The sequence below is a fragment of the Notamacropus eugenii genome, chromosome 1, assembly GCF_028372415.1.
Source record: "Notamacropus eugenii isolate mMacEug1 chromosome 1, mMacEug1.pri_v2, whole genome shotgun sequence".
Lineage (NCBI taxonomy): Eukaryota > Metazoa > Chordata > Mammalia > Diprotodontia > Macropodidae > Notamacropus > Notamacropus eugenii.
Window position 1 is genome coordinate 181,549,495 of NC_092872.1, and position 25,483 is coordinate 181,574,977.

At 45.1% G+C, this 25,483-nt stretch overlaps 1 protein-coding gene across 4 annotated transcripts in view; it reads left to right on the forward strand.

The window, feature by feature from the left end:
- PDCD11 (programmed cell death 11) overlaps window positions 1-25,483 on the forward strand; it is a 40,922-nt gene that overhangs the window by 14,331 nt on the left and 1,108 nt on the right. For 2 of the 4 annotated variants that reach the window (XM_072621426.1, XM_072621427.1), the window contains exons 14-35: window positions 360-491; window positions 2,355-2,549; window positions 3,529-3,699; window positions 5,080-5,299; window positions 5,741-5,890; window positions 6,504-6,619; window positions 8,164-8,693; window positions 12,055-12,117; window positions 14,859-14,967; window positions 15,848-15,937; window positions 17,379-17,481; window positions 17,808-17,985; window positions 19,128-19,184; window positions 20,012-20,134; window positions 20,484-20,606; window positions 21,065-21,464; window positions 21,730-21,837; window positions 22,589-22,735; window positions 23,150-23,400; window positions 24,078-24,246; window positions 24,614-24,767; window positions 25,231-25,396. In XM_072621426.1, coding sequence (XP_072477527.1) covers window positions 360-491; window positions 2,355-2,549; window positions 3,529-3,699; window positions 5,080-5,299; window positions 5,741-5,890; window positions 6,504-6,619; window positions 8,164-8,693; window positions 12,055-12,117; window positions 14,859-14,967; window positions 15,848-15,937; window positions 17,379-17,481; window positions 17,808-17,985; window positions 19,128-19,184; window positions 20,012-20,134; window positions 20,484-20,606; window positions 21,065-21,464; window positions 21,730-21,837; window positions 22,589-22,735; window positions 23,150-23,400; window positions 24,078-24,246; window positions 24,614-24,767; window positions 25,231-25,396 — 3,755 coding nt within the window. The remainder of the gene's footprint in view (window positions 1-359; window positions 492-2,354; window positions 2,550-3,528; window positions 3,700-5,079; window positions 5,300-5,740; window positions 5,891-6,503; window positions 6,620-8,163; window positions 8,694-12,054; window positions 12,118-14,858; window positions 14,968-15,847; window positions 15,938-17,378; window positions 17,482-17,807; window positions 17,986-19,127; window positions 19,185-20,011; window positions 20,135-20,483; window positions 20,607-21,064; window positions 21,465-21,729; window positions 21,838-22,588; window positions 22,736-23,149; window positions 23,401-24,077; window positions 24,247-24,613; window positions 24,768-25,230; window positions 25,397-25,483) is intronic. The other 2 variants (XM_072621429.1, XM_072621431.1) reach the window with 2 other exon arrangements.

Sequence of the window (25,483 nt, forward strand, 5' to 3'; positions counted from 1 at the left end):
TGGGTGGCAATTGAAGGCTAAAGCTTTGCTGTGGTCACACCAGACACAAGAAAGAGTGAGTGTCCTCTCTGTCCAGGTTCTGCCCCAAGGGTCCCTGGAGCTCACCATTATCAGGATAATGTTGACACAAGGGAGAGCAGGCTAGTTCATGTCAATTTGTACTCTTTCCTCTCTGGTTGTCAATTGTGACAGTTCAGTCTGGGTCATTTCTCCCTTCCTTCCTAATCTTCATCTGATCTGCGATCTAGAGGGTTCTCAAGGAACAGCATTGAAGTCCAAGCCTGTATGGTTTTTCTGCCCTCTCTTGTGGGTCCACGCCCCAGGAGCTGGTCAGCCAACCTTTGCTGATCTGTTCCCAGGTAATGAAGGTCACGGTGCTGAAAAGTGAGCCGGAGCAGGAGAGGATGCTCTTGTCCTTCAGGCTGTCCAATGACAAAGAGGCGGAAGACCCAGCCCAGAGTGAGAATAAAGCTACCATTCACGTTGGGCAGGTACTTGGATTTTCAAGCTCACCTTACTTTATTTACTATGGCAGAGAAAGTTGAGGTATAAATGACGGGAAAGGACTTGTCCAAGGTCACCCACCTAGTTAGTGCTAAAACCAGGTCGAAATCTACATTTTCTAATTTCCAGTCCAGGGTTTTTACACCAGAGACTTTGTAAAGTCAACCAAGTCTAGCCTCCTGTTTTTCCAAGAAACATACCTGACAAGTATATTCTGGCTTTGTTTTTTTCCTAGCATTATAAGTATTCTGTGCGATAGAAGGCTAGGTTAAAAACACTTAATGTTTAACCTTGAGAAGAGAAAGCTTGGGACAAAATTACTGTCTTGAAATTTTTGGCTTTCTTGAGGAAGACTAAATCTCTGTGGTACTAGAGGCATGAACTAGGAATACTGGGTGGAAATGTCAGAGAGTCAGATTTTTGGTCTCAGTTATGAGCCATAACTTCTGAATGGGCTATCAGATATTCAGACAAAGCTACATGGAAAGACCACTGGGCTGGTAGTTATCAAATGTTTGTTCTGGACTCACATTTGCCACCCACTAGCCATGGGTCATTGGGCCAGTCACTTAAGCCATTACAGAATAAGGGGATTGGACTCTTTAGATGATTTCAGAGATCTCTTTCTTCTTTAAAATTTTGTGATTCTTTGATTCAGAGACTGGAAGGATGTGTTTCATATGATGTAGAAGGGAAGAGTTTTCAACTCAATTTCTTTTTTCAAAAATTTAATAGTATTTTATTTTTTCCAATTACACAGTTTTCAGCATTCGTTTTTTGAAAGGTTTTGAGTTGCACATTTTTCCCCCTCCCCTCCTTTTCCCCTCCCCAATCTGATAGAAGGCTGTATGTGTGCAGTCATGTAGAACATTTTGTGCTCATTTTCTAAAACCCCTTCCAGCACTGAGATTTGGTGAACATGTCCTCCTTTTTTCCCACTTAACTGACTCTGAGACCATGTTGACTTATACATCTTGTAGTTTCACCAGAGACTTCGTGGAGGAGAGTAGGGAGAGTTGGACTGGACAGCTAAAGAGAGTTTCATTCTTTCTGGTTGGTACCCATGGGGGTTCTGGATGGTGGTGTTGTTTTTTCTTCCCCAATTCATTCTTTTTATGTTTTCTTCTTTTTTTGAGTCTCACATTCTCTTCTTCCCTCTCTCACCCCTTGAGAGGGCAAAGTAATATGATACCAGTTATCCATGTGAAATAATGCAAAACATATTTCCATGTTGGCCAGTTTTTTTAAGCGAGAAACATAAAGTAAGAAAATTCTATTTCAGTTTGTATCCGAAGTTCGTTATTTCTCTCCCTCTGGAGGAGAGCATTTCTTCATCAGGGGTCCTTTCGAATTGTCTTGGATCCTTGCATTGGTCAGAGTCCCAAGTCTTTCATAGTTGATCATTGTTACAACATTGCTATTACTGTGCACAGTGAGCTCTCAGTTGTTCGCACTTCACTTTGCGTTAATTCATGTGTCTTACCATGTTTTCTAAAACTGCTCCATCATCATTTCTTATAGTACTCCATTACAGTCATGTGCCCCAACTTGTTCATCCATTCCCCAAGCGACAGACATCCCTTCAGTTTCCAATTCGTTGCCACCACAAAAAGAGTTGCTGTAAATATTTTCGTACATGTGAGACTTTTCCTTTGATCTCGTAGGGATACAGACCTAGCTGTGGTATTGTTGGGTCAAAGGTTATAGGCACAGTGTTATGACCCTTTGGGCCTACTTCCAAATTGTTCCTGGATGGTGGTTTTAGATTTTGTGAAATGCCTCAACTCAAGGCCATGGTCAGTCTTTGCTCAAGAAAAGTGATCATTTCTTTTTCTGTCTTCCACTCTTAGTTAGTAGATGTGAAGGTGAAGAAGAAGACTGAAAAGGGACTGGAGGTGTCCATCCTACCCAAGAACATCGATGCCTTTCTTCCTGCAACGCACCTGTCAGACAATGTCACCAACAGTCAGTTGCTCTGCTACTGGCTCCAGGAAGGTGACATCCTCCACAAGGTCTTGTGTTTGAGCCACAGTGATGGTCACATTGTATCCTTTCCTGTTGTCTGAGAGGGGTGAGAGTCCTGGGCCTCATTTGGGACAGGCTTGATTTGAGCTCTGGGTTCCTGTGCATAGTACCTGAAGGTCAGGCTTAAAAAAAATCTGTAACCCAATTTCCTCTTTTTAGTGTGTGGGGCTCTGGGTCTGATGGAAAAGCCAAGTGAGTGTTTTAGGCAGAGGCTAGTATGCTGAGCTAAATGAGTTGAAGGCACTGAATAGGAGAGTATTGGGAGGAGTGAGTGAGAGAGAGAGAGGGTGTGCGCGTTCACGTGGGATGAGGAGGGGGTGGGGGAATGGTTGTACTCTTTTTCTCAAGGTATCCAGTTCTGTTTTAATTTTGGAACTGCTTTTTAATATAAATTGTTCTTCAGTCAGTTCTAGATTCCAGAAAATTTTCCTGGCTTTGGTCCCAATTCAGGTTGTTGGGAAATCTGTCCTTTCTCTTCTTACGAATGTGAAGCCTGAATTTCACGAAGAACTGAAGAACTAGGCAGTGGTAGAATGGTTTAGGGTGGGAAAGAATTTGGGGAAGGGGTAGGGACCTTGCAGCCTTGAGGCCACATATGTCCCTCTAGGTCCTCAAGTGTGGCTCTTTCACTGAATCGAAACTTCACAGAACAAATCCCCTTAATAAAGGGATTCATTCAGTAAAACTTGGACTCAGTCAAAGTCAAAAGGCTGTACCCAAGGATTTAGAAGGCCACATGTGGACTTGAGGCCACAGGTTCTCCACCCCTGGTTTCGGAGAGAAGTAGGATGGAGTAGATTAAGCTGAGAGCAGTAAGGGAATTTCTTGTGACTCTTTCAGCAGCCGTTTTACAGAGATGTTCGGCTCTTGCTGAGTCCCTCATGGGCCAGTGGTTTGGGTTCTCAGGGGCGGCAGTGGAAGGGAGGGGAAAGCAGAAGACATTAATAGATTGGGTTCCCTTTGCCCTTCCTGCTATGCTCCTTGATGTGGTGGCCCCAGGTCCTGTGCAGGAAGCCTGCCCTGATCTCTGCTGTGGAGAATGGCCAGGATCCCAAGGTGTTTTCTGAATTCCAGCCTGGGATGCTGCTTATTGGTTTTGTGAAAAGTATCAAGGACTATGGTGTCTTTGTCCAGTTCCCATCGGGCCTCACTGGATTGGCTCCCAAGTCAGTAAGTCTGCTTCTACTCCTTGGGATTCTTTCCATATAAAAAACCCTTTGAAGAATGACTAACCAGGTTAGACAGGAGCCTAAAGTAAAATGAGAGATGGCCCACGGAGGACTGAACTTCCCCTGAGGTGGAAGTGGCTGGCTGTACATTTCCAGAAGTTGAGCTGTGAGGGGCTACGTGTGTTATGTCACAATGCTGGGTGGCGTGAATTGCTGCCTACCTTGTGGGGTTGTCATGGGGAAGACATGTGCAATGTGAAGATAGCTCAACATGAGCTGTTCTAGAGGAGTCCAGAAGAGAGGATGTAGTGGATATGCATCACTGGAAATGGAATCCCAGAGACTTCAAAATCTGCCCCTGACACTTACCGGCTGTGTGACCTTCCGCACATAGATTACTTAAATACTGTGATCTTGAGTAACTCTCTAGGGCTGTAATTTATAGACCGGTAGTCCATACACCTTGGCAGAAGGCTCTTTTATATCAGTGATATCACACAGTCCTTGATAGAAGAGTAGCTTTCCTCAAAAAAAGTCAGCAGTCAGGACCAGATTTTCTAGTGTTTGGACTTTCATGAAGTGTCAGGTTACAAGTTTAGCTTAAATTATTACATCCTTTCCTTTCTCCTTTGTCTCTTTGTTTTAAACAAACAAAGAACACAGTGAGCGCCCTTCTTCATCTGTTCTAATGGAGATGTCAAGGGACACAGCTAGCCCTAAAAATGTCATTTCTCTTTGATCTTTGGGGGCAGTATGTGGTGCTCTGGAGGCTCCACCACAGAGGAGATCTGCCTTTCTCCTGTTTTACACTAAGATTTCTTTGCATTCCCTGAAGACTGAGCAGTTGGAGACCAGACCTAGATGGCATGCCTGATGATAAGGGGCATCCCTGGGGTAGTAGAGAGGTGGTGGGTAATGCACATATGGGTAATGGGAGAGAACTGCCGTGGGCAGGGGAGCTAGAGCCTGCTTTGTCCTTACTACCAGCATCTGGATATGAGTTTAATGGGGTAAATCTTCAGTTCTCATGCTATTAAGAAGAGATTGCTAAGTAGTATTCAGTAATTTTAAAAAATTTTATTGATGGCCTCTTTAAAAAAAAAATAGTACTGATGCTTCTCATTGACTCTCCTTCCCCATTAATCCCTGTTCCTCACCAATGCACCTCCCCAACGCACCCTGGTACATTGGCTCCATTCTGAAACTCTAGGCAGGTGGCATGCCTCACCATTGGTCCTTCTAAAGTCATGGTTGTTCTCTGCATTGATCAGAGTTGTGAAGTTAAGTAACATGGAGAACTGGAGAGGACCATCTAGCCCTGGCCTCCACCTCCACCTCCTGAGGTGCTGCTAACAGACTTTAATGCTCGCTGTCTCTCTAGGTCTTGAGTGACAAGTTTGTGACCACAACCAGTGACCACTTTGTTGAGGGGCAAACAGTGGTTGCCAAGGTGACCAGCGTATGTGAGGAGAAAGAACGGCTGCTGCTGTCCCTGCGCCTGTCGGATGTCAGCCAGGAGGACTCATCTGCTAGCTCCCTCTCTCTCCTAAGCCAGTGCTTGGAGGAGCTGCAGGGTGTTCGGAGCCTCATGAGCAGCCGAGGTATGGGCAGGCACAGCCACCCACCCCAGTATTGCTGGGGAGTGGCCTCTTCATGCACATTAATTCTCTAATAAGGCTTGGGCCCTCCATGGATAGGGAGGGAGGTATGAGATGGGGTTGGGGAGGCGGCATGGCAAGAAGGGTAGTTTCCCAGCCCTAAGGGAAAAATGATGCCTCTACCTGCTGCAATTTTTGAGGACTTGTTCAGTTATCATCAGGGCCTGTCCATCTCCAGCAAGGGTTTTCACCTGTTACAGAGTTTGTTAAGCCCCTGTACTGCACCATTATATCTCTGACCATAAGCCAAAAGGAAGTGTGATCACTACCACCCACGCAAGACATTTGTTTTGTCCTCCCTTTGTTTAGTGCTGTTCAAGGTGGGGGGATGGGGTGCACTGTGCCACCAGACTTCTATCCCTATTGTCTCTTAATCCTGCCCAGACTCATTGTTGACTCAAACACTGGCTGAGATGACACCAGGGCTAGTTGTCGATTTGGTGGTGGAAGACATGTCGAGTGATGGCTCTCTGACGTTCAGCAACGGCTCAGTGCCTGGCCTGGTATTGAGGGCCAGCATATATCACCAGGGAGGTGAGTGCAAAAAGCCTCGCTTCCATCCAGTGAGGATTTTCTTCCCCTCTTAGTCTTTGTTAAAGGTCATCCACTTCTCTTTACACTCCCTTTTTTATAATGACCAACTCGGCCCTAGGGACCTAGTTTGGGTATACTTCAGTTTACCCAATTAATGCCATAATATGTTATTCAGTAGGAACCTGCTTCATGCATAGCCTGTGCTCCAAAATCACTGCATTCAAATCAAATCTTTTAAAAGAGAATTATTTTAAATGCACTAGGGCAGTGTGCCATTTATTTAAAATAATCTTTTGGTGAGTCCATTTGCAGGATGAAATAATTTCCTGATTTATAGTTGGGAAAGTGTGGGTTTTTAGTTTTCATATGTTTGGTTTGCCTAAATAGGAGCTTGCCACCAATGCGATCTTGCCCTCTGCCTGTATAAGTTAGAGACTGACTTCCAGTGCGGGACAGTATCAAGGCCTAGGGACAGATCCCTTCTTGAAACATTTGCCTTTCTCCCAGCTCAGAGGTGTTGCCAGTGTGGGTGGATGGGGCACCAAGAGGCAAGGGGACTTGCTCCTCTCTCCTAGGAAGGGGGTGAATTCTGTGCTCTTCCCGGGTCCTTCAGGGAAAGTGGTGGATCCTGGGCAAAGAACAAAAGCTGTCATCCTTCATGTTGATACGCTGAAGTCAGAGGTTCATGTTTCCCTTCGCCAGGAGCTGGTGAACAGAAAAGCCAAGCAGGTAGGCTGACTCACAGCTTCTGTTCTTAGGAATTGCTTCCCTGGGTTTACCAAATCATTTGATATCTTTTGGGATACTGGATAGCCTAGCAGTATGATCATAGGATGTTAACTGCATTTTCCTTGTGATAAGTTTATATCCTTCTCAAACTTGATTTTTAAAGAAGTCCTTGTTGCCTCTTTATAAACCACTCACTTCTAAGTGTGCGTCACCTTGACATTGGGTCCCCAACCAACCAGTTTTGAGCTCTCCTTTATGAGAAAGAAAGCCAGCTAGAACAGTGGTTGCATTCCACAATGTGTGTACCCTTCTACAACCCGTAGTCTCCCCCGTCACACCTGCTAAGAGAGGTGTCATCATCTGCTTCCCAGGATTGATCCCTCATGCCAAGGCTACTCAGAGTTCAGCTTCCTTTTAGCGATCTCTTCATTTGCAGCCTGGTAATAATAGTCTTGTAGCATTTATGAAAGATGTTGTAGCACTGAGCCAAGTGCTTTACAGAGAATTGTACCCTACCCTTCTCCTAGTGGAGCTTCTAATCTCTAAAACAGGCAGTAGCTCCGATGTAGCTCTAGAGAGAGAGAGAGAGAGAGAGAGACACGCACGCACACACGCACACACACATGCACATGCACACACACGTAACCCACAACAATGGAGTAGCATGATGTTGTATGATGTTCAGTCTGGCCGTCTGTGTGCCTGTGAAGCACCTACACTATGTGCCTGACAGGGAGCAGGTAGAATTTTTGGTTTGCATCAGTGCCTTGCACATAGAAGGTGCTTAGTGAATGTTGAATGATGGAAGGAAGAAAGCCCAAAATTAGACACTAATCAAACAAGAAAAAGAGGGCGAGAGATCAAATCCCTCATTTTGAGGAGGAAGTTGGGGTTCAGAGAGGGAAGGGACTTACCCAAGGTTGTAGAGCGTGGGATCAGAACTCAGACTTCCTCACTCCTCCTCCAGGACTCTTGGTACTGTATACTGTGCTGTCTCCTGTTGTCATTTATGGGAAGAATAGTTGTGAAGTCCTAGGAGGGGCCTGAGAGATCTCTTCCCAAAGCAGGAATCCTTCCCACTGAAATAGCCCTGTCAGCCAGTCTGTTAGAACATTTCACCTTTAGGCACCTCTGATTAAGTACTTCCTGCAGGCAGAGCGTGGTGCCAAGATGTAAAATTTAAGTTAGATACAGTTCCTTTGTAGTCTACTTAGAAGTAGGGGGTATGATACCAATACAGATAGCAAGAATGCACAAAAGTACACGATAAATATTAAATAGTTACAGAAGTAAGGTCCGGTTGTGGAAGGAAAAGTCATCACCAGCCAGAGGAACTTGGGAAGGCTTCCTGGAAGAGGTGGCATTTAAGTGGGGCTCTAAAGGGTCGATGGGAATTCAGTACACAAAGAGAAGGGCGGAAGGGCATTTCAAGATAGGGGGCTGATGAGAAAAAGCACAGATACATGAGTGAAGACTGCTGCAGGGCAAAAATAGTTGCTCAATGAGAAAAATTGAGACAATTTTCCCTTTTGTTTTTTTCCTAGCTGAAGAAAGACACCGAGCACCGAGCAGTTGTAGAGCATTTGGAAACAACATTTGCCATAGCCTCCTTGGTGGAGACTGGCCAGCTAGTGGCTTTCTCGGTGACCTCTCACCTCAATGATACTTTCCGTTTTGACTCAGAAAAACTGCAGGTTGGTCAGAGGGTCTCTTTGATCATCAAGAGTACAACACCCAGTGAAATTGGCCTCTTCTTAACTGTTGAGAGTTCGGTCAAGAAGAGGACTCCAGTTTTGCCCTCAGTAACTCCTGAGTCTTTAGGGGAAGAATCAGAAGAGGTGAGCAGCCTGCTGGAGAAACCTACCCTGCCCATTGGGGAGATGGTCACTGGAACTGTGAAGTCTGTTAAGGCCACCCATGTCGTTGTGACCCTCGAAAATGGTCTCGTTGGCTGTATCCATGCCTCCCAGATTCTGGATGATGTGCCTCTTGGCACCCAGCCCACTACCAGGCTTAAAGTTGGAAAGTCAGTCACTGCTCGAGTGATTGGCCAGAGAACTTTGTCAACTCACAAGTAAGGAGACTTTGGGGGGTTGTGGGGGCAAGAGGGAAGTCAGTCTGAGTTAAGGAGACATTGGAGTTAGAAATGGGAAAGTATCCATCCATGTGTGCTTCATTTAAGTAGAGATGTTCTCCAAAAATTGTGTTTAAATCAGACTTCTGTAAATCAAATTCTACCTTAAATGAATAAGGTGGATTTTCTAAAGGCATTGGTTTTTAAGATTCTTTCATAAGATGTATCTCACACCTCTCACCCCCATTAGATTCTTAGTAAAATCAGATTTCAAAAATCAGATTTGCTTGGAGCAAGCTTTTAAAGCTACTTTAAAGATGGATGGAGCTGGGATTTCATTGGCATGGGTGAAGCCAGTCACAGACTACTTATATTCATCCTGTGTTGTTCTTTATCAGTGTTTTTTTATTTCCATAAATTCTCAGTGGAAGATCTACCCATTCTCTCGAGCCCTTCTTTTAGTCCTTTAATATTTTGTGGAGACCAGAACCACGCTTTGGTTGACCTTGTTATCCTTCCCTCTTGATATATGACAGGTTTGTCTCCTTTCTGCAGAATACCATAATTAGTCTCCTGTAGATTCAGTTTCATTTAAAATCCTCTTTTTTTAAGCAATTCTCAAACTTTTTAGTCTCACGGCTTCTTTACAACTCTTAAAAATTGTTGAGGACCCTTTCTCCCAAAGAACTTTGGTTTATGTGGGATTAAATCTATCAGCATTTACACGATTAGAAAAGGTTCTTAATGTTATTATTAAAATAGTTTGGACCTTGAGTCCCCCTCAAAGGGGTCAGGGACAGTCAAGGGTCCGGAGCCACATTTTTAAGAACCACTGTTTTTCTTGTGGATTTCTTTGCATATGGATGTTTTGTGTACATTTGCACATGTGTGTGTTTCTGAATAAAAACTTTTTTTTTTTTAAAGAAAGTACCTCAGAGTTTGTCTTATCCAACATACAACTGAACAAATATCTCCAGTCCAGCCTTTGCTTGGAGGTGTCATTCCTCCCCTACCCACTCCCACTCCACAGTTGAGGGGGAATGCTTTGTTTTCTGAGGCATTCCGCTTTGGCATTGCTTCAGTGACTGTGCTCCATTTGGGGGCAAGTTTCTCCTTCTGTCCAGCCTCCATCTGCCTCTCTGCAGCATCCACTCACTGCTTCCGCTTCTGCCATCTAAATTTATATAGAGTAAGCCTAAACCATCTCCTGAAGGGCAAAGCCTTAAAGACAGCAATCCGTGCCTTCTCTTACTCCCCTCCTCCTCATCAGGCTAACCACATCCAGTTCCTTGAGCTGATCCTCACCCGGCATGATTTTTAGGTCCTGGCACACATGGTCTTGTGTGTAAGTTATCATTGGTCATGTGCTACTTAAAGGAGCCACCCCCATGCGTATTTCTGTAGTTGTACCTTGAATCAAAGCCATATAACATCACTTGGGGGTATCCATTTTAAGAAGATAGCTTTGGTGATGCAGGCAGTTCTGAATCATGGTAAGCATTTGTACTTTCCCAAATATAGCTGAGCCTGCTCCAGTCCTTCAGCTGGGGCTCCTGCTCATTGTGAATCAGTCAGTCGGTACATTTATTAAGCATCTGCTGTGTTCCAGGTACCATGCTGAGTGCTATCTTAGTATATTTGTTCAGGGTGTGTGTAGGTAGAGTAATTTAGTAGGCTGCCATGATCATGGCATTGTGCCTTCTTTGTCCACTTGGCTCTTCCTGAGAAGCCTGTATTACTTCGATGGTTGATGCCAGTGCACCTAGAGAGCCTTGTCTTCTATTGAACGTCCCTCTCTTGTTTAGGCTTTGGGAAAAGCTCGTCCACCTTGACAGCAGCAAGTTATCTTTGTCTCTTAGTTTCTTATTTGGTTTAGCATTAATGTTAGAGAACTGTTGAGTGGCTAATTATCAGCCTCTTTTGTGACACTGAGAGCAATGAAGGAGGCTCTCAGTAAAAGAGGACTTTGGAGGGGTTACACTTATCTCTGTTAATAAGTTTTTTTGTGATCAGCTTGAGTGCTATCAGGATCATGTGTTCTCTGGAGCTCTGGCAGTCATGTGACTTTGAAGACTAGATGTGCTATAGAGTATCATTTGTGACCTTGTATTTTTCTTGAGAATACTCTGAATACTCAAGTAATGGGCTAAATAGCCCATTCTTATGAAGGCTTGTAGAGATGTAGGAATGGTGTCTTTTGGATCGCCCCTCACTAGGGTATTGGTGCCATCTAGGATCTTCTCCATTCTTTTGAAATCTTCCTCTTTTTGAGGTATCTTAAAAATTAAACCCTGTATGCCTTCAAAAGTGTGTCACCTCTAGCACAGATTTAATCAGATCTTCCTGATCTCCTAGCTTGATTTTCTCGTATTATTTCCACTTCCTTATAGAGCTTGTCTTGATAGAACTAATTCAGCTAATGTTGAGTCCAAATCATGATTCTTTTTGTCATCAGGGTGAAACAAGATCACTGTAGGAACATGTTAGAGTCTATCCCAATTTCCTTGTATTTGCTGTCCAGTTTCATTTGTAAATGCTTATGAAATGAGCTAATTTAATCTCACACCAACTTTCCATAGCTTTTTTTCCCTCTTCTGTCATTGTCCTTTATAATAAATACAGCTGAGTCCCAGTTGGTTCAAATAACGAGTCCCCTGAAATGGCTGTATTATTCAAATTCACACTGCATATTTCCATTGAGCTAGAACCAGTTGCCATATTTTATATAATCATAACTTTTCATGATGTGAATTCAGATGCATGTGACTCCTTCAAGGGGATTTATTGTCTGCACTAATTGGGACCTAACTGTGTTGCTGCAGCAAAAATGCACAAAAGAAAAAACACATTTCTAAATCTCATCAGATGGCGCACTTAAGAATTCTCCATGACTCAGTTAATTTTTGAGAATGGTAGCAATCCAAGCAGGGGAGAGTGGGGATGGGAAGAAGGAACAGAAATGCCTCTCTGCCGCTGAGAGTTGGTTACCCACCCACTGTCATGGTGAAGGAAATGGGAATGAGAGTTGGAGAGAGCTAGCTTTCAGGTTGTCATCAGTCACTGCACAAGCATTTTAATAAGCACTTACAGTATACCAGGCCACATGCTGGGTGCTAGTAAAATAGCCCCTGCCCTCCAGGAGCTTACAGCCTAGCCAAGGAAAACAAGTTTACATAAATAATTGTATATGAAATAGATACAGGTTGCCTTTGGGAGGAAGGCTTGGGCCCTAGCTGTTAAGGGGATCAAGGATAGCTTCATATGTAAGGTGGCATTGAGATGAACCAAAAAGCAAACTAAGGATTCCGAGATATGGAGGTAGTGAAAGGAGAGAAGTGACTTCTTTTCTTTTCTTTCTTAGGTCCCTCCCAATCAGCCATCCATCAAATGCACAGACTGTCTCCGAGCTGAGTATTAGACCAAGGTAAGAGGGGCTGTGGTTTTATGTATTCTATGCGGTATTAGTTAAATTATTTCCTAACCACTGGTTATGAGCAAATTTTTGCAGATCCATGAAAGTATAACTACTTTTAAAGCCCTTTTGTTTTCAAACTTAGCACATTCTTAACTTGTTGTGTCCCCTTCTTCCCATGAGCCAGTGGGACTGTATTGGGAATGGTAATCTGCAGTAGAGAATTTAGATCTTTTACCAGCCTTGAATATAGTTTGAGATGGGCAACAGTAGCCTGTTGGATAAAGAGAACATGCTTGAATTAGGAATAGGGTTCTAGGCTTACAGTTGTTATTTTTTAACTAGTTCTGGGAGTCTAGGTTGACCCCAGCCTCTCTGTGTTTCAGTTTCTTGCTGTGTCATTTCAAAGATTTGTAAAGTATTAGAGCTGGAAGGAACTTTAGAACCTATCACCTGAAGCCATGTACTTGTTTTTTGATAGCTTGATGACTTTATTTCAATATAACTGGTTTCGTTTGTAATCCTATATATGTTATTTTATGCATTTAAAATGTTATTCTGAGAGGGATCCATGGGCTTCACTTGATTGCCAGAGGGGTCCATGACACAACAAAAGTTAAGAATCAATGTCATAATCCATCCATTCCCTTCTGGATGAGTAAAATGAGGTGACTTGCCTGAGGTCTGTCCCACAGCATCTTAGTGATAGAGCTGGGACTCCCACCAGTGTACCAGTGCCTCCTTCCAGATACTAGCTTCATACGTGTGTGCATGTTTGTCCTTCGTTGCTGAAGAAGACCATGCCATCAGAGAAATGATGACATGACTTGCACTTGACTTTGTTTTGAGTGAGGGAGGGCTGTGCATGTCACCAGCCTCGCTTCTCCTCCAGAGCCATCTGACTCCAGTGACCAGATATTCATCAGGATGACTGGAGATGACCCAGGATGAGGCAACTGGGGTTAAGTGACTTGCCCAAGATCACACAGCTAGTGAGTGTCAAGTGTCTGAGGGGAGATTTGAACTCAGGTCCTCCTGACTCTTGCACTGGTGCTCTAGCCACTGTACCACCGAGCTGTCCCCTAGCTTCATACCTACCTTCCAATGCAAGATCTCTCTTCATCATTTCAAACATTCAAGTTTTCAACTGATCCTTATTTGAAATGATCTTGTTTGCCTTTCCTTCTCCACTTGTTTGCCTTTGATGCTCTCCAGTTTATCAGTGTCCTTGCTAAAATGTAGCTTAACTAAACTTAGTACTGCACATAAGTTAGGGGGTAGTAGGATCATCACCTCCAGAGTCATGAACAAGCATGGTGCTTCTTTTTAATGTAACCAAAGGCTACATTTGATTTTTTTGGAGGGGTGGGGCAGTGAGGGGAGGCTGTCATATGCTGTTGACTTACTGAGCTTATAGTCCACCAGTCCTTTATTCCCCCCATCTTTATCAAATAGCTTGCTGCCTAACTGATAAGCTTTCTCCTTTTTGGATGTGAAGCTGATTTTTTTTTTTTTAAAAACCCAAGTTCAAGTATGGGGAAGGTAGATCATAGAGTAGAGAAATATAGGTTTAATTTGTCTTGTTACTTTATTGAAGTTATTAATTACTTTAATTAATTTTAGTTGAATCTATATAGAGAGTTCTATAGGTAGACAATTATGATCTGGAAATAATAATTTTGTTTTCTTTTTTGCCTATGAATGATTTCTGAATTTTTTTCTTATCTTATTGATATAACTATAATTTCTAGAACTGTATGAAATAACAGTGGTGACAGTGGATGTCCTTGCCTTGCCCTTCCTCTCCTGATTACATTGGAAAGAACTCTATTATTTCTCCATTACAGATTATTCTGGTTCTTGGGAAATGTTACGATTTTGAGAAAAGGTCCATTCCTGTATTTTCTGATAGCTGTTTTTTTCTAAACATAAATGAGCATTATATTTATAGTTTCCTAATATTGAACATTCTTTGCATTCTTGATTTAAACCCAACCTGTTCATAAAGATAAGTCTTTTGAATATGTTACTGTTACTTCTTTGCTAATATTTCATTTGCTGTTTTTTGCTTAAACATTTATTAGAGATAGTGTGTTACAGTTTTCTTTTTCTGAGTTATCTCTTCCCAGTTTAGGTGTCAGAGAATTATTTCATGAAAAAGAAGTTTGGACACTTTGTTTGGACATTTCATGGAAAAGACTGGACACATAGTCCAGTTGTGTCGTTTTGTAAATGAGGAAACACTTTTTTCTTTCACTTTTCTGTTGTTTCACATTCTTCCACTCTCTAGTCTCCTTGCAAAGTTTAGGATTTCTCTCTAACTCTTAAGGTTCTTTTCCTTCTTATATTAAAGCCTTCCTTTCATTGTTAAAGTGAACACTTCATTCTTCATGATTAGGTGGTTCATCTAGTCTTGGTGCCATCAAAGTGGGCAAGTATAAGACCACACTTCATCTTGCCTTTTCCACGAGGAGAAAGATATCTGAGAAATTATCATGAAAAAAGTTTTTGTTTTCTTAAATGCTTAAGAAAGTGAGAAGCTTTTATTTAGCTCATGTAGACCTGTGGACACGAACTGGAACAAACCATTCATATTCTAGTATCATGAAGGGGTAGGGTTCCTTAGGAGTGGACAGGATTGGGGTGAGGGCATAGTATTTGACCTGGTGCTGTCTTTAAGGGGCCTTTCAAATTGGCTTCTCCCTTAAATAAACCCAGACCATTTTGTTTCTTTTCTGCTTATGTGCCAACAGTGAACTGGAGAAAGACATAAATAGTGACTCTTGCACTCAGTCCTCTACCTGCACAGAGAATCTCAAACAGTACTCTCCTGGCCAGAGAGTGATCTGTTTTGTGAGAAAGGTGAGATGAACATTCTGGTCCTAATGTGTTCTCTTGGGGGGAAAGGGGAAGGGATTGGGAAACAATCCAAGCCTATCACTCAAGCAAACAAGTATTTGGGGGGTATCCCATAAGTGTTTGGCATTAAACCTTACTTAAGCCATTCAGGGGAGAAAAAAGGAGAATAACACATGATCTATGTGCTTTTTTAGAATTTAAAGTCTAATTGGGGGCATAAGACTAAGACCTGAAAAAATGAGAGATCAGTGCCAGATCATGTGTGTATATGCTAAACCATGTAGTGTGCAGACTGTACCTACAGGGGAAGGTCAGAGGAGGCAGGGAGTGTGGGCAGAATAGATGAGGTAAGATTTAAGCCAGGCCTTGACAGATGCATTAAAGCTTGGACATTGAGATTCCTCTGGCATGTAGGGCTGTGTCTGGAAAGTGTGGGATTTGGAAACAGAGGCAGTCTTCTCCCTCACACCTCCCATCCCTCCAAAGTTGGAAGGACCATTTTATGCATGTTTGGGAAGGAGAGCCCAAAGAAATCAAGGCTGACCTGTTCTTATGGTGGGTGGGAGCTGCTAAGGCAGGCCCTTGGTGCACTGCTCTCATCAGTGTGGGCACGCCCCACTGAGTGCAGCCCATCTGTACCTGTCCATGCTGTATTACTTGAAGCACAGTATTTAAAATGAAATCCCTGAACGGAAGCAGTGAGTGGCAGAGGAGCGGGAAGGGCTTTCCTTTTCATCCTGGAAAGTCCATGGTATTCCATTAGAAGGAATTGGAGATAGTTCCAAAAGTTTGTGTCTCTTACAATACAGCAAAAAGGGAGAAAAATTTCATGACCTCTCTCCTTTCCTGTTTTTCTCCTCTGTTCCCCACCCTTTTCTTCCAGTTCAACATGATCAAAAAATGGCTTGAGGTGGAGATAACTTCTGAGATCCGGGGAAGAATCCCTCAGCTGTTGACCTCTCTCAGTTTCAAGGTCTGTCTTGGTACCTGTGGGCTGGAGGCCTGAGGACCCTCAGCCTCTGGGAACATTTGTAGTGTATGTTATGTACATGTCTAGAAAACTCTTTTGTTTACTTGGGTAACAGGGAATGAGGGATGTTAATTCCTGCCGGTTTTCTGAATGTTCCATTTTGGGGAGGAGCTAAAAGTTTTTAGCACTCTTTTCCTTGACTTCCATAACATTCTGAATTCTGCCATCTATCCAACCAGCCTTCTTAAGTCTCCCAAGCATGAGTTCCCCCCCAAACCCCCTCTTCTCTCTTCTTTCTCCCTTGGTACCTTCAGCCATTCTTCTGGATTCAGTCACACTATCTCTGCATAGGCAGATCTCTAATCTGTCTGTCCAGCTCCATTGTCTCCCCTAAACTCTAGTCCTGCATTACCTGTTGGTTGTTAGCACTTAGGTAGACTACTGGCACCTCCAGTACCCTGTGTCCAAAGCTGGACTCACACTGACAAGCTGGCCTCTCTTATCCCCACTTCTGCTGATGGGCTTCATTTCTTCCTCCTTCGGGCCCACATTTAATCAGCTGCCAAGTGCTGTTGATTCTCCCTCCACATCTTGGTTTTGTCTTCTCTCCAGGCACGCTGCTACCGGGCCCTCCCCACCTCTTGCCTGGATTATTGTAAGAGCATCCTGACTGGTCTCCTTGCCCCCAAGCCTGTTTCCTTTGCAATCTATCTACCCCATAATTGCCAAAATAATTTTCCTAAGGCCAGAGGTCTGATCATGTTAGTCACCTACTCAGAACCTTCTGTGGCTCCTTCTTCCCATGGGATGAAATGCAATTTCCTCTTTTTGTCACTTAAGGCCCCGCGTAGTTGAACTCCAGTTTTTTCCAGATTTATTTCTCATCATTTTACACCTTAACATCTACCTGTTAGTTAGTTGCAAAGATTATATATATAAAAATTGAATATATTAGCTGCAAAGATCAGATGAGACATAAAACATATATATATAAAATGTTGAACACAGAAATTCAATCATATAGGACTAACATCCATTGCCTGAATGTGACATTGTCTCTTTGCATTTGGAATGCACTCCTCCTCCTCTTCCTCCTCCTCCTCCTCCTCCTCCTCCTCCCCCGTTCAGAGTCCTTTTCTTCCTTACTTCTTTTTAAGTGTCGTCTTCCTTCTCCTTTCCTCCCCGCAAGGTTTTCTGATTCCTTCAGCAAATAATGTTTCTTTGATCTCCAAATCTTCATATAGCATCTTCTAACCCTCCTTTGCCCCCATCACTCCCTGTTTTGTATTCTATTTACCTTTATATGTATTACCCTTCCCCCTTGGGAAACTTTGTGAATTCATGGATTGTATCACAAATTTAAGAAAAAACTTTCAGCATCTAGTATAGTGCTTTGCCCACAGCCAAGGTTTGTTGAATTGAATCAGAGTTCTTATACATCTAGGTTCTGAAGCATCCAGAGAAGAAATTCAAGATTGGCCAAGCCTTGAGCGCTACTGTGGTTGGCCCAGAATCCTCAAAGGGCTTTCTTACCTTGTCTCTCATAGGTATGGTGATGAAACAACCCCTGGCTGGGTCAGGAAAGTGGCAGGATAGGGGGTAGAATTCATTCCCCTTATTGTGGGAAAAGTCTAAATGTGGGTGTACTGTACGCACACCTCCTGGAGGTTAGCAAGGCCCCACTCCTACTTTCAGCCAGTATTTGATTTTACTGGTTACCAGGCTGTGACTGGGAGCATGAGGCCTGGCCTTGAGTCAGAGAAGGCCAATCTTTAGATGCCCCTGGCTTCTCTGCTCTTCTCCACCTGACCTAGCTGGTCAGCTTTGTAGCTGTTTTTCTTTCTCTTGTCTGAGTCCAGTTCTCTCCTCCCAGGTCCTCACAGATTGGAAGAAGGAGAAGTAGCCATGGGCCGCGTGGTGAAGGTTATCCCCAAAGAGGGACTGCTAGTCATCTTCCCCTTTGGGACTGTTGGGAATGTTAGTATCTTTCACCTGAGTGACTCTTATCAGGAGGCACCCCTGGAAAGCTTTCACCCTGAGAAAATCGTCAGGTGAGATCTATTTGCCTTTTGTTCTCTGTTGGTCTTCCTGTTCTGCTCCAGTCTCTGGTTCTTCATGTATTTTAGCCCTGTCTGACCAGTTGAGAACAAACTCCCAGAGGGCCTTGGTGCAGAGCTGGTTACAAAGCTGATGCTCATTTGTAACAACCTTCAAACACTTTCCCACCTGGTTTCAGTTTATTCCCTTACCCTCTCCCCCCACCCCCCATAGGTGGGGTAAGTGGGTCATCTGCCCCTTATGAGAGGAAGAACCTGAAGGGGATAGTGACTTAGCCTGAGATGTCACTGTGGACTAGCAGCAGAGTTGGGTCTAGAGGCCAGTTCTCTCAATTAATTACCAGTGGTAATAATATTAATAATCTAATTCAACAAACATTTATTAAGCTCCTATGTCATGGCAGGTACTGTGATAAACTCTGAGTCACAAAGACAAACATGAAAGTGACATAATAACTTATATTGGTAAAGCACATTAATGCTGCACAGTGCTTTATCCAACAGGCATTTATTAAATGCTTATTGTATGCTGTCTCCTATGCATACAAAGAAAGGCAGAAACACCTTCCCTGCTCTCTCCCAAGGAGCCTACTTTCTAATGGAGGAGACAACAGGCCAAGGACTATATTTGTTCACAGTATAAACTATAATTGAGAGGGAGTCTTGGATGGCACCAGCTGGGGGGAGGGGAAAGTCCTTTTGCAGGAGGTAGGGTTTGAACTGTCTTGAAGGAAGCCAGGGAAGTTTAGAGGAGAGAGGGTCCTCTGGGAAAGAGGCTGGAGACATATGCTATGTGCTGGGTGCAGCAGGAGGGCTGGGCTGGCTGGAGTAGAGAGCTGAGACGAGAAAGACAGGAAGGGACTAGGTTGTCAGGGGCTCCAAAAGCTGAACGGAGGCGTCTGGATTGGATTCTGATGGTGACGGGGCCATTAGAGTTCTTGGGCAGAGGGCTGGGGGAGGAGCAGGAGCCTAGTCATGGACAGCCTAGCTTTGACATGCAGCTCCTCACTTTGGCCCCTGTGTCCCGTGTGCTAGATGTCACGGTTCCAAGTCTGATCCAGTGGATGAGTCCTGCAGTGGCAAGCTTGCAGCTCACTAAATTCTCCAGATCTCACTCTTTTTCCCCCTTCTTGCAGGTGTTGTGTGCTGTCCACCAAAGACCCCATTCTGACTCTTTCACTCCGACAGTCCAGGTACACTTTGGGCTGGGCCTCATTTTGGGGTGAGGGGAAGGTAGAGGATCACTCTTGTGATCAGTTTTCCAGGTTTACAGAAACTTGAGTTCCTTTCAGCTTCTTGCCTCCCTGTACTTTTTTTTGGTCCCTTGGAGTAAAGAAACCAGGGTTGTTCTAATTGCATTACCCCATATGCCAAATCTTTAGGTTTTTTTCCTCAAGGACAGGGGTATTCTGGTCTCAAGGTCTCTTCTTGGCTTCCTGAATTCAGGTCAGAAAATCAGGAGAACCCAAGATGGGCATGTAATTAGCCTGTGGTTGGGAGAAGGATCATTCTCTGGGCAGTTTGCTTAGCAATTAAAATTGATGCTAATGATGCCATGGTTATGGATTCAGCTTTTTTCTGTTCAGTTAATCTTTATTAAGAGAATTCTATGTACCAGGCCCTAGGGATGCAGTAACAAAAAATGAAATCATCACTGCCTTTAAGGATGTTGTACTGGAGGGAAATGACATGTTCAGAGTACATACAAAGTAAATGTAAATTACAAACAGATTTTAGGAAAGGGCTCTAACAATTGAAAGAGCCTTGAAAGGGAGCTAGGAATTAGAGAGGCGGAGATGAGGGACCAGCCTGTGCGAAGGGATGCTTGGTGCCAGAGACTCTCAAGTGGGCTAGTTTGATAGGAACGTAGAATGCCAAAGGCGAGGGCCGATTTAGGGGAAGGCAAAGGCAGGGTGTGTTATTAACTGTAGGCAGCCTGGGAAAAATAGTGAAAAGACTGGGTGGAGTAGTTAATCGTGCCCCCCTTCCCTCTATCTTTCTCTCCCTCTTGTTCCTTTAGAACAAACCCGAGAATGAAAAGCAAAATAGAAGACCCTGAAGTGAACTCTGTCAAGGACATTAAAGAAGGGCAGCACCTACGGGGCTATGTGGAAGCCATCAAGAAACTGGCGGTGTACTTTCGGTGAGAAATGTGGGACTAGAGGCCTGGGTCAGAGGACCCCTAGGTCTTCCTGTCCCCTTTGCTATCTCCTAGAACTGTTCTGTACAGTTACCAAACCTCTTTTTAGGGAATCTCAGAGAAGGGGATTCTATCATTCATGGAAGTTTACTGGGTGGCCCTAGTAGGGAGGAAGGTTGTGTCTCCCTTGTGTCTGCCAGAAGATCCCTTCGACTGTAAAATGACTCGTTTCTGGTTCTGAAGTCACCAGGGGCTCCCTGCTCCATCTCAGACTTTGCCAGAGTTGTCTCATTGCTGCAGGATGACCAAGGTTTTCCCCCTGAATCTACATCTTGTCCTTCCTTTTCTACAGCATTGGCCCCACACTTGTGGGTCGAGTCAGGTACCGGCATGTTACCAAGTACTTCGTGTCTGACAGAACTTTGTACAAAATTTACCTTCCAGAATGCAAGCTGCTTTCAGCCAAGGTGTTGAGGTAGGTTCAGAAACAGAGGCAGAGGCTGTGCTCACAGGCCACCCCCAAGCCCTGGTTAATAAGCTGCCCTGTGCTCCCTTCCTCCTGTGGTTTTGAGTTAAGTGGCCTTCATAAAATAAAGCCAGGCCTACTGTCAGGCAAATTCCTAAAAAGATGAGTTGTAGCTGGGGTGAATCTAATGTATAGACACTTTACTTGGGGGCCTCTGACTCTGCAGGTCTGGAGACTTAGTCCTAGAGTGTCAGCCATGGGCTTCCAGTGCTGCCATTCCAGCCCAGACCCTGCCCCCCTACTGACTCCACCATCCCACAGAGTCCTACCCATAGGAGCTAGTCCACATGACAAGAAGGCTCTTAGTTCAGCTCGACTGCTGCCAAGGAAAGGTGGTCTTTGTTTCTAGTTCTTTTTCCTCCTTCCTCTCTCACTGGCATTGTCACTGTCTCTTTGTGTCCATCCAGGGTGAACCGGAAGCAGAATCTGGTATATCTGTCCTTCCTCCCCAAAGACACTGGGAAACCAGATGTATTTCCTGAGTCTTTGGGTTTGCCCCTTCGGGACCAGGGGAAGGAGGTGCTCAGCAGTCAGCCTAAGAAGAAGGAGAAATTGGAGAAAGAGGAGGAGGAAGATCATGGCGACATGGTGACAGAACAGAAGGAGAAGCAGCAAGAGTCAATGACAAAGCTGAAAGAGGAAGAGGGTGTGGAGCCCAAGACAAAAGAGAAACAGAAGGAACAGAGCCAGCCACCCAGAGAACCTGGGACCAAACAGAAACAGGCACTTCAGGAGCCCAGCGTCAAACTGGAGGAGAAGTCAGCAAATAAAGGGAAGCGGAAGTTGCCAGAGTTGGAAAGAGAACAGGTACCTGTGTGAAGGAGATCTCTTAAAAAAAGAGGAAATATGGAAAATGAGAATCTCTTGCCCTGGAGAGAAGGCCAAGGGTGGAAGGGCACCAAGTGTGGGTGACATGTGTTCCAGAAGCTCAGAGATGGGGCCACTAAGCACAGAACTGACACTTGGATGCCCTTTGGTATCTGCTTTGTGAGGTCTTAGGGATAAGGCACAGTAAATTCCAGTTGAATGAACAAATCAGTCACTTCCATTTCCATTCTTTGTGTTGTCTCAGGAGAAAGTGAACAAGAAGAAAAAGCAAAACCTTCCACCTGAAGAAGATGATAGTGGAGTTGAAGTTAATTATAAGGAGGAGAAAGAGAAGAAACTTAAGCAGCTCAAGGTAGGAAAGATCAGCTCTTGAAGGGGGAGATGGATGGATGTTCAGAGACCTAAGTCTGCTCCTGATTGTACCACTCGCTGGCTGTTCGACCTTGGGAATTCCCCTCCCTTCTCTGACTCTTCATTTCCTTATCTATAAAAAGGAAGGTAATAGTTACAGTTCTGTCTTGTGATTTGGTGGGTCTTGAAGACAGGAAGGTCTGGGTTCAAGTTCTCTTTCTGGCACATAATGTCTCTGTGATGGTAGCCAAGTCATTTAACTAAAAACAAAATGCCAGGCTTCAAGTTTAGAAGGATCTGGATTCTAAGGTCATCCCCAGACTTTATGGGGTAGCTTTATGGCCCAGGACAAACCATTTAACTTCTGGACCTCAGTATCCTCATCTGTAACCTCAGGATGGCAGCTCCTTCACTGGGTGGTTGTGCAGGCCTTATAGCTCCATTTAAATGTGGTGATGAGATCAGATCACAGATGAAACTGCAAAGCCCCATGGTGTCATAAGTGGTGGCATAAGAGTGTCCCTGTGCACGGCTGTACCTGACAGCTCAGGGCTCCCGGAAGAGCTGTCATTTTGTCTTCTTGTTCTTGATGGTTCTTGTCAGGGGATGATCGTTGGGTGAAAGCTGTTTGCCCAGAGTCAGGAGATGCAGGGGTTTGGGGAGGGGGAGTGGGAGTGGTTATGTGGCAGGCCTGGGGAGAGTGTCGGGTCAGAAGTAAGCTTCTAGCTTCAGATTCTCTCTGGTTCTCACAGAAGAAGCAGCTCAAACCCACTGAAGTCCCCAGGCTGCAGCTGTCTTCTGGCTTCGCATGGGACGTGAGTCTGGACATGCTTACCCCGGCTGTGCCGCCCCGAGAGGAGAGTTCGGACAGTGAAGAAGAGGAAGCGAGTCAAGCCACGGTCTGGTCTTCCCTTGGGGCTTTTTCAGATAGTCTCTCCAAGGACTGTTTTCCAAAACCTAACCTTGTAATGGGAGGCCCTGCCTTAGATACTTTGGACAGAGGGGAGTCACTAAATCTGCCTCCCAAGGCCTCATGGGAAGCTTCCAACCTGGCTCAATACAAGCCTCAGGGCTCAGGGAAGATGTGACAGTAAGATAGTTCAAGGGCCCTGGAGCTGAGCCTGTGATTAGTGGACCCAGTAACGATAGTGATTGAAATGCTCCCCAGTGGGGACTCTGGGCTCCCAGGAGGGAGAGGAAGGTGCCAGGCCAGAGTCTGGAGGCCTTCTGGGCTGTCTCTCTATGCGTCTCTTTAAGGTGGGTTGGAGCAGAGCCCTGGGGGCCACCACTCACTCTCCCCTGCTCCTCTGTAGCAGAAGAAAAAAAGCAAGAAGGACAAGGAGCTGGAGAAACAGCAGGCAGAGAAGGAGCTGTCTCGCATCGAGGCTGCCCTCATGGACCCCAACTGGCAGCCTGAGACCGCGGATGACTTTGATCGGCTGGTCCTGAGCTCCCCCAACAGCTCCATTTTGTGGCTACAGTACATGGCCTTCCACCTTCACGCCACAGAGATAGAGAAGGCCCGGGCCGTGGCCGAGAGGGCTCTCAAGTCCATCTCCTTCAGGTAGAGGCTCCTACCCAGCGGCTCCCATGGAGAGGAGGAGGGAGTGGTCTTTGGGGGGACACGTTTGGCTTGGCGGGAGTTAGCTCTGCAGGCTGATTGCTCCGCCTTCCATCTGGCTTGTGGCTTCTATACAGGTTGTGAGCACCTGTTTAGGGAGGGGAGGTGGGAGAGATGGGGGCCACTACTTGTTCTGTTTATGAGAAGAATGGACGAGTGAAACATAGTGATTATACCTTCTTGTAGGGATAGATGCAAATAATTGTGTTACTAAGTAAATTGTGATCATTCGGTGTAAGATCTGGGCTGTGCTGGTTCAGAGGAGGAGGGTTGATACTCTTCAACCCCAGTCTGTGAGTCCGAGGCCCTCACTCCCTCCAGGGAAGGACATACTGCGTGTTTTCCCTGGTGGAATTTGATCCATCAGGAAACAGCAGAGAATAGCCCATGCCCAGTGAATCAAGGATCCAGGTTTATAGCAAACTTTTGGGAGGTGGGGATTGATCTCCGAGCCTATTTTCTGACATTGAGGGGTGTGGGAGATGTGAAGGCTGTAGGGGGATGACTGTAATTTGACATTGAGACATTGTGAGTTAGCCTACAGATAGTGGTGAAAGTGATCCATTAGACTAGAGCTTGAGTTTTGACCCCTCTATCCCGCTTCCCTTCTGCACCCCTAGAGAAGAGCAGGAGAAGCTAAATGTGTGGGTGGCTTTGATGAATCTGGAGAACATGTATGGCACCACAGAGACTCTGAGCAAGGTCTTTGAGCGGGCTGTGCAGTACTGTGAGCCCTTGAAGGTCTTCCTCCAGCTGGCTGACATCTATACCAAGTCAGAGAAGTACCAGGTATGTTTCCCAGCCTCTTGATTGGAGATGTTCCCCTTCAAGCCCCAGAAGAGTCTCTTCCCTGTCCTTACTCAAGACAGAACCTGTGCCCACTGGGTATCACAAAGGCATAGCTCAAAAGTAGAGAATCCTTAGCTCTTGCTGTAACCTTGGGGAAATTATTTCACAATCCTGGTCCTCATTGTCCCTGTCAATGAGATGGGAAGAACAGTTCCTTCCTTTTAGAGGTCAAGTAAGTTGCTAGATGTGGAAATTAAGGCAAAAGCTGTTACACATCCCTTCCCAGCCCCCCAGGGTGTAGAGTAGGCCTGAGTTTCACTTTGGTTCTCATGTTCATCTGCTCATCTCCTCTTCTCTTTTCCCCCAGGCAGCTGAAGAGCTCTACAGTCGGATGCTGAAACGTTTCCGACAAGACAAGACGGTGTGGGTCAAATATGGTGCCTTTCTTCTTCAGATGGGGCAGGCTGACGCCAGTCACCGCCTGCTGCAGCGGGCCTTCAGTTGTCTGCCACAGAAAGAACGTAAGCCCTCTTTGTCCTTTTTATCCCTCTCTGTGCCTTCCCCAAGTGGAGCTTCTAGGGCTTCCCTCAGCTTGGCACAGGGTAGACCTCCTTGTCAGGGTGACTTTCATGTTTCTTGGTTTTGCATAAAATAATAGTTGACCTTCCAGAGTCTCAGATGCCAGAGATGAGGATATCAGAATTAACCCTCACTCCCACTTTGTTGAGATATTATGTGGGCTTAGGTAAAGTGGCCTAAGCCATTTTGTGGCCATTGCAATTAGGACCCTTTCTTGACTCTACCTTCCTCATCCTTACCATACCTAGTGATCCCAGATTAGTCTTTGTCCTTCCAGAAAAGGCTGGGATCCTGGTAACAGTGACCATGGAGTAGGAGTGGGCATCCTTCACCATCATCTTAGTCTGTTAGAGAAAGGACTCTGGCCAGTGGTCTGAGGGTCTTGAGTCATCCTTGCCATTGCAGATGTGGATGTCATCTCCAAATTTGCCCAGCTTGAGTTCCACCTGGGGGATGCAGAGCGAGCCAAGGCCATGTTTGAGAGCATCCTGAGTAGCTACCCCAAGCGCACAGACATCTGGTCCATCTACATTGACATGGTCATCAAGTATGGGAGCCAGAAGGAAGTCCGGTAAGTAAGGGGAGGTAGAGGGGACAAGGAACTGGCCAGCCTTGGAGTGAGGAGGGAGAAGGCTCATTGGCCCTAAGGCAACCAACC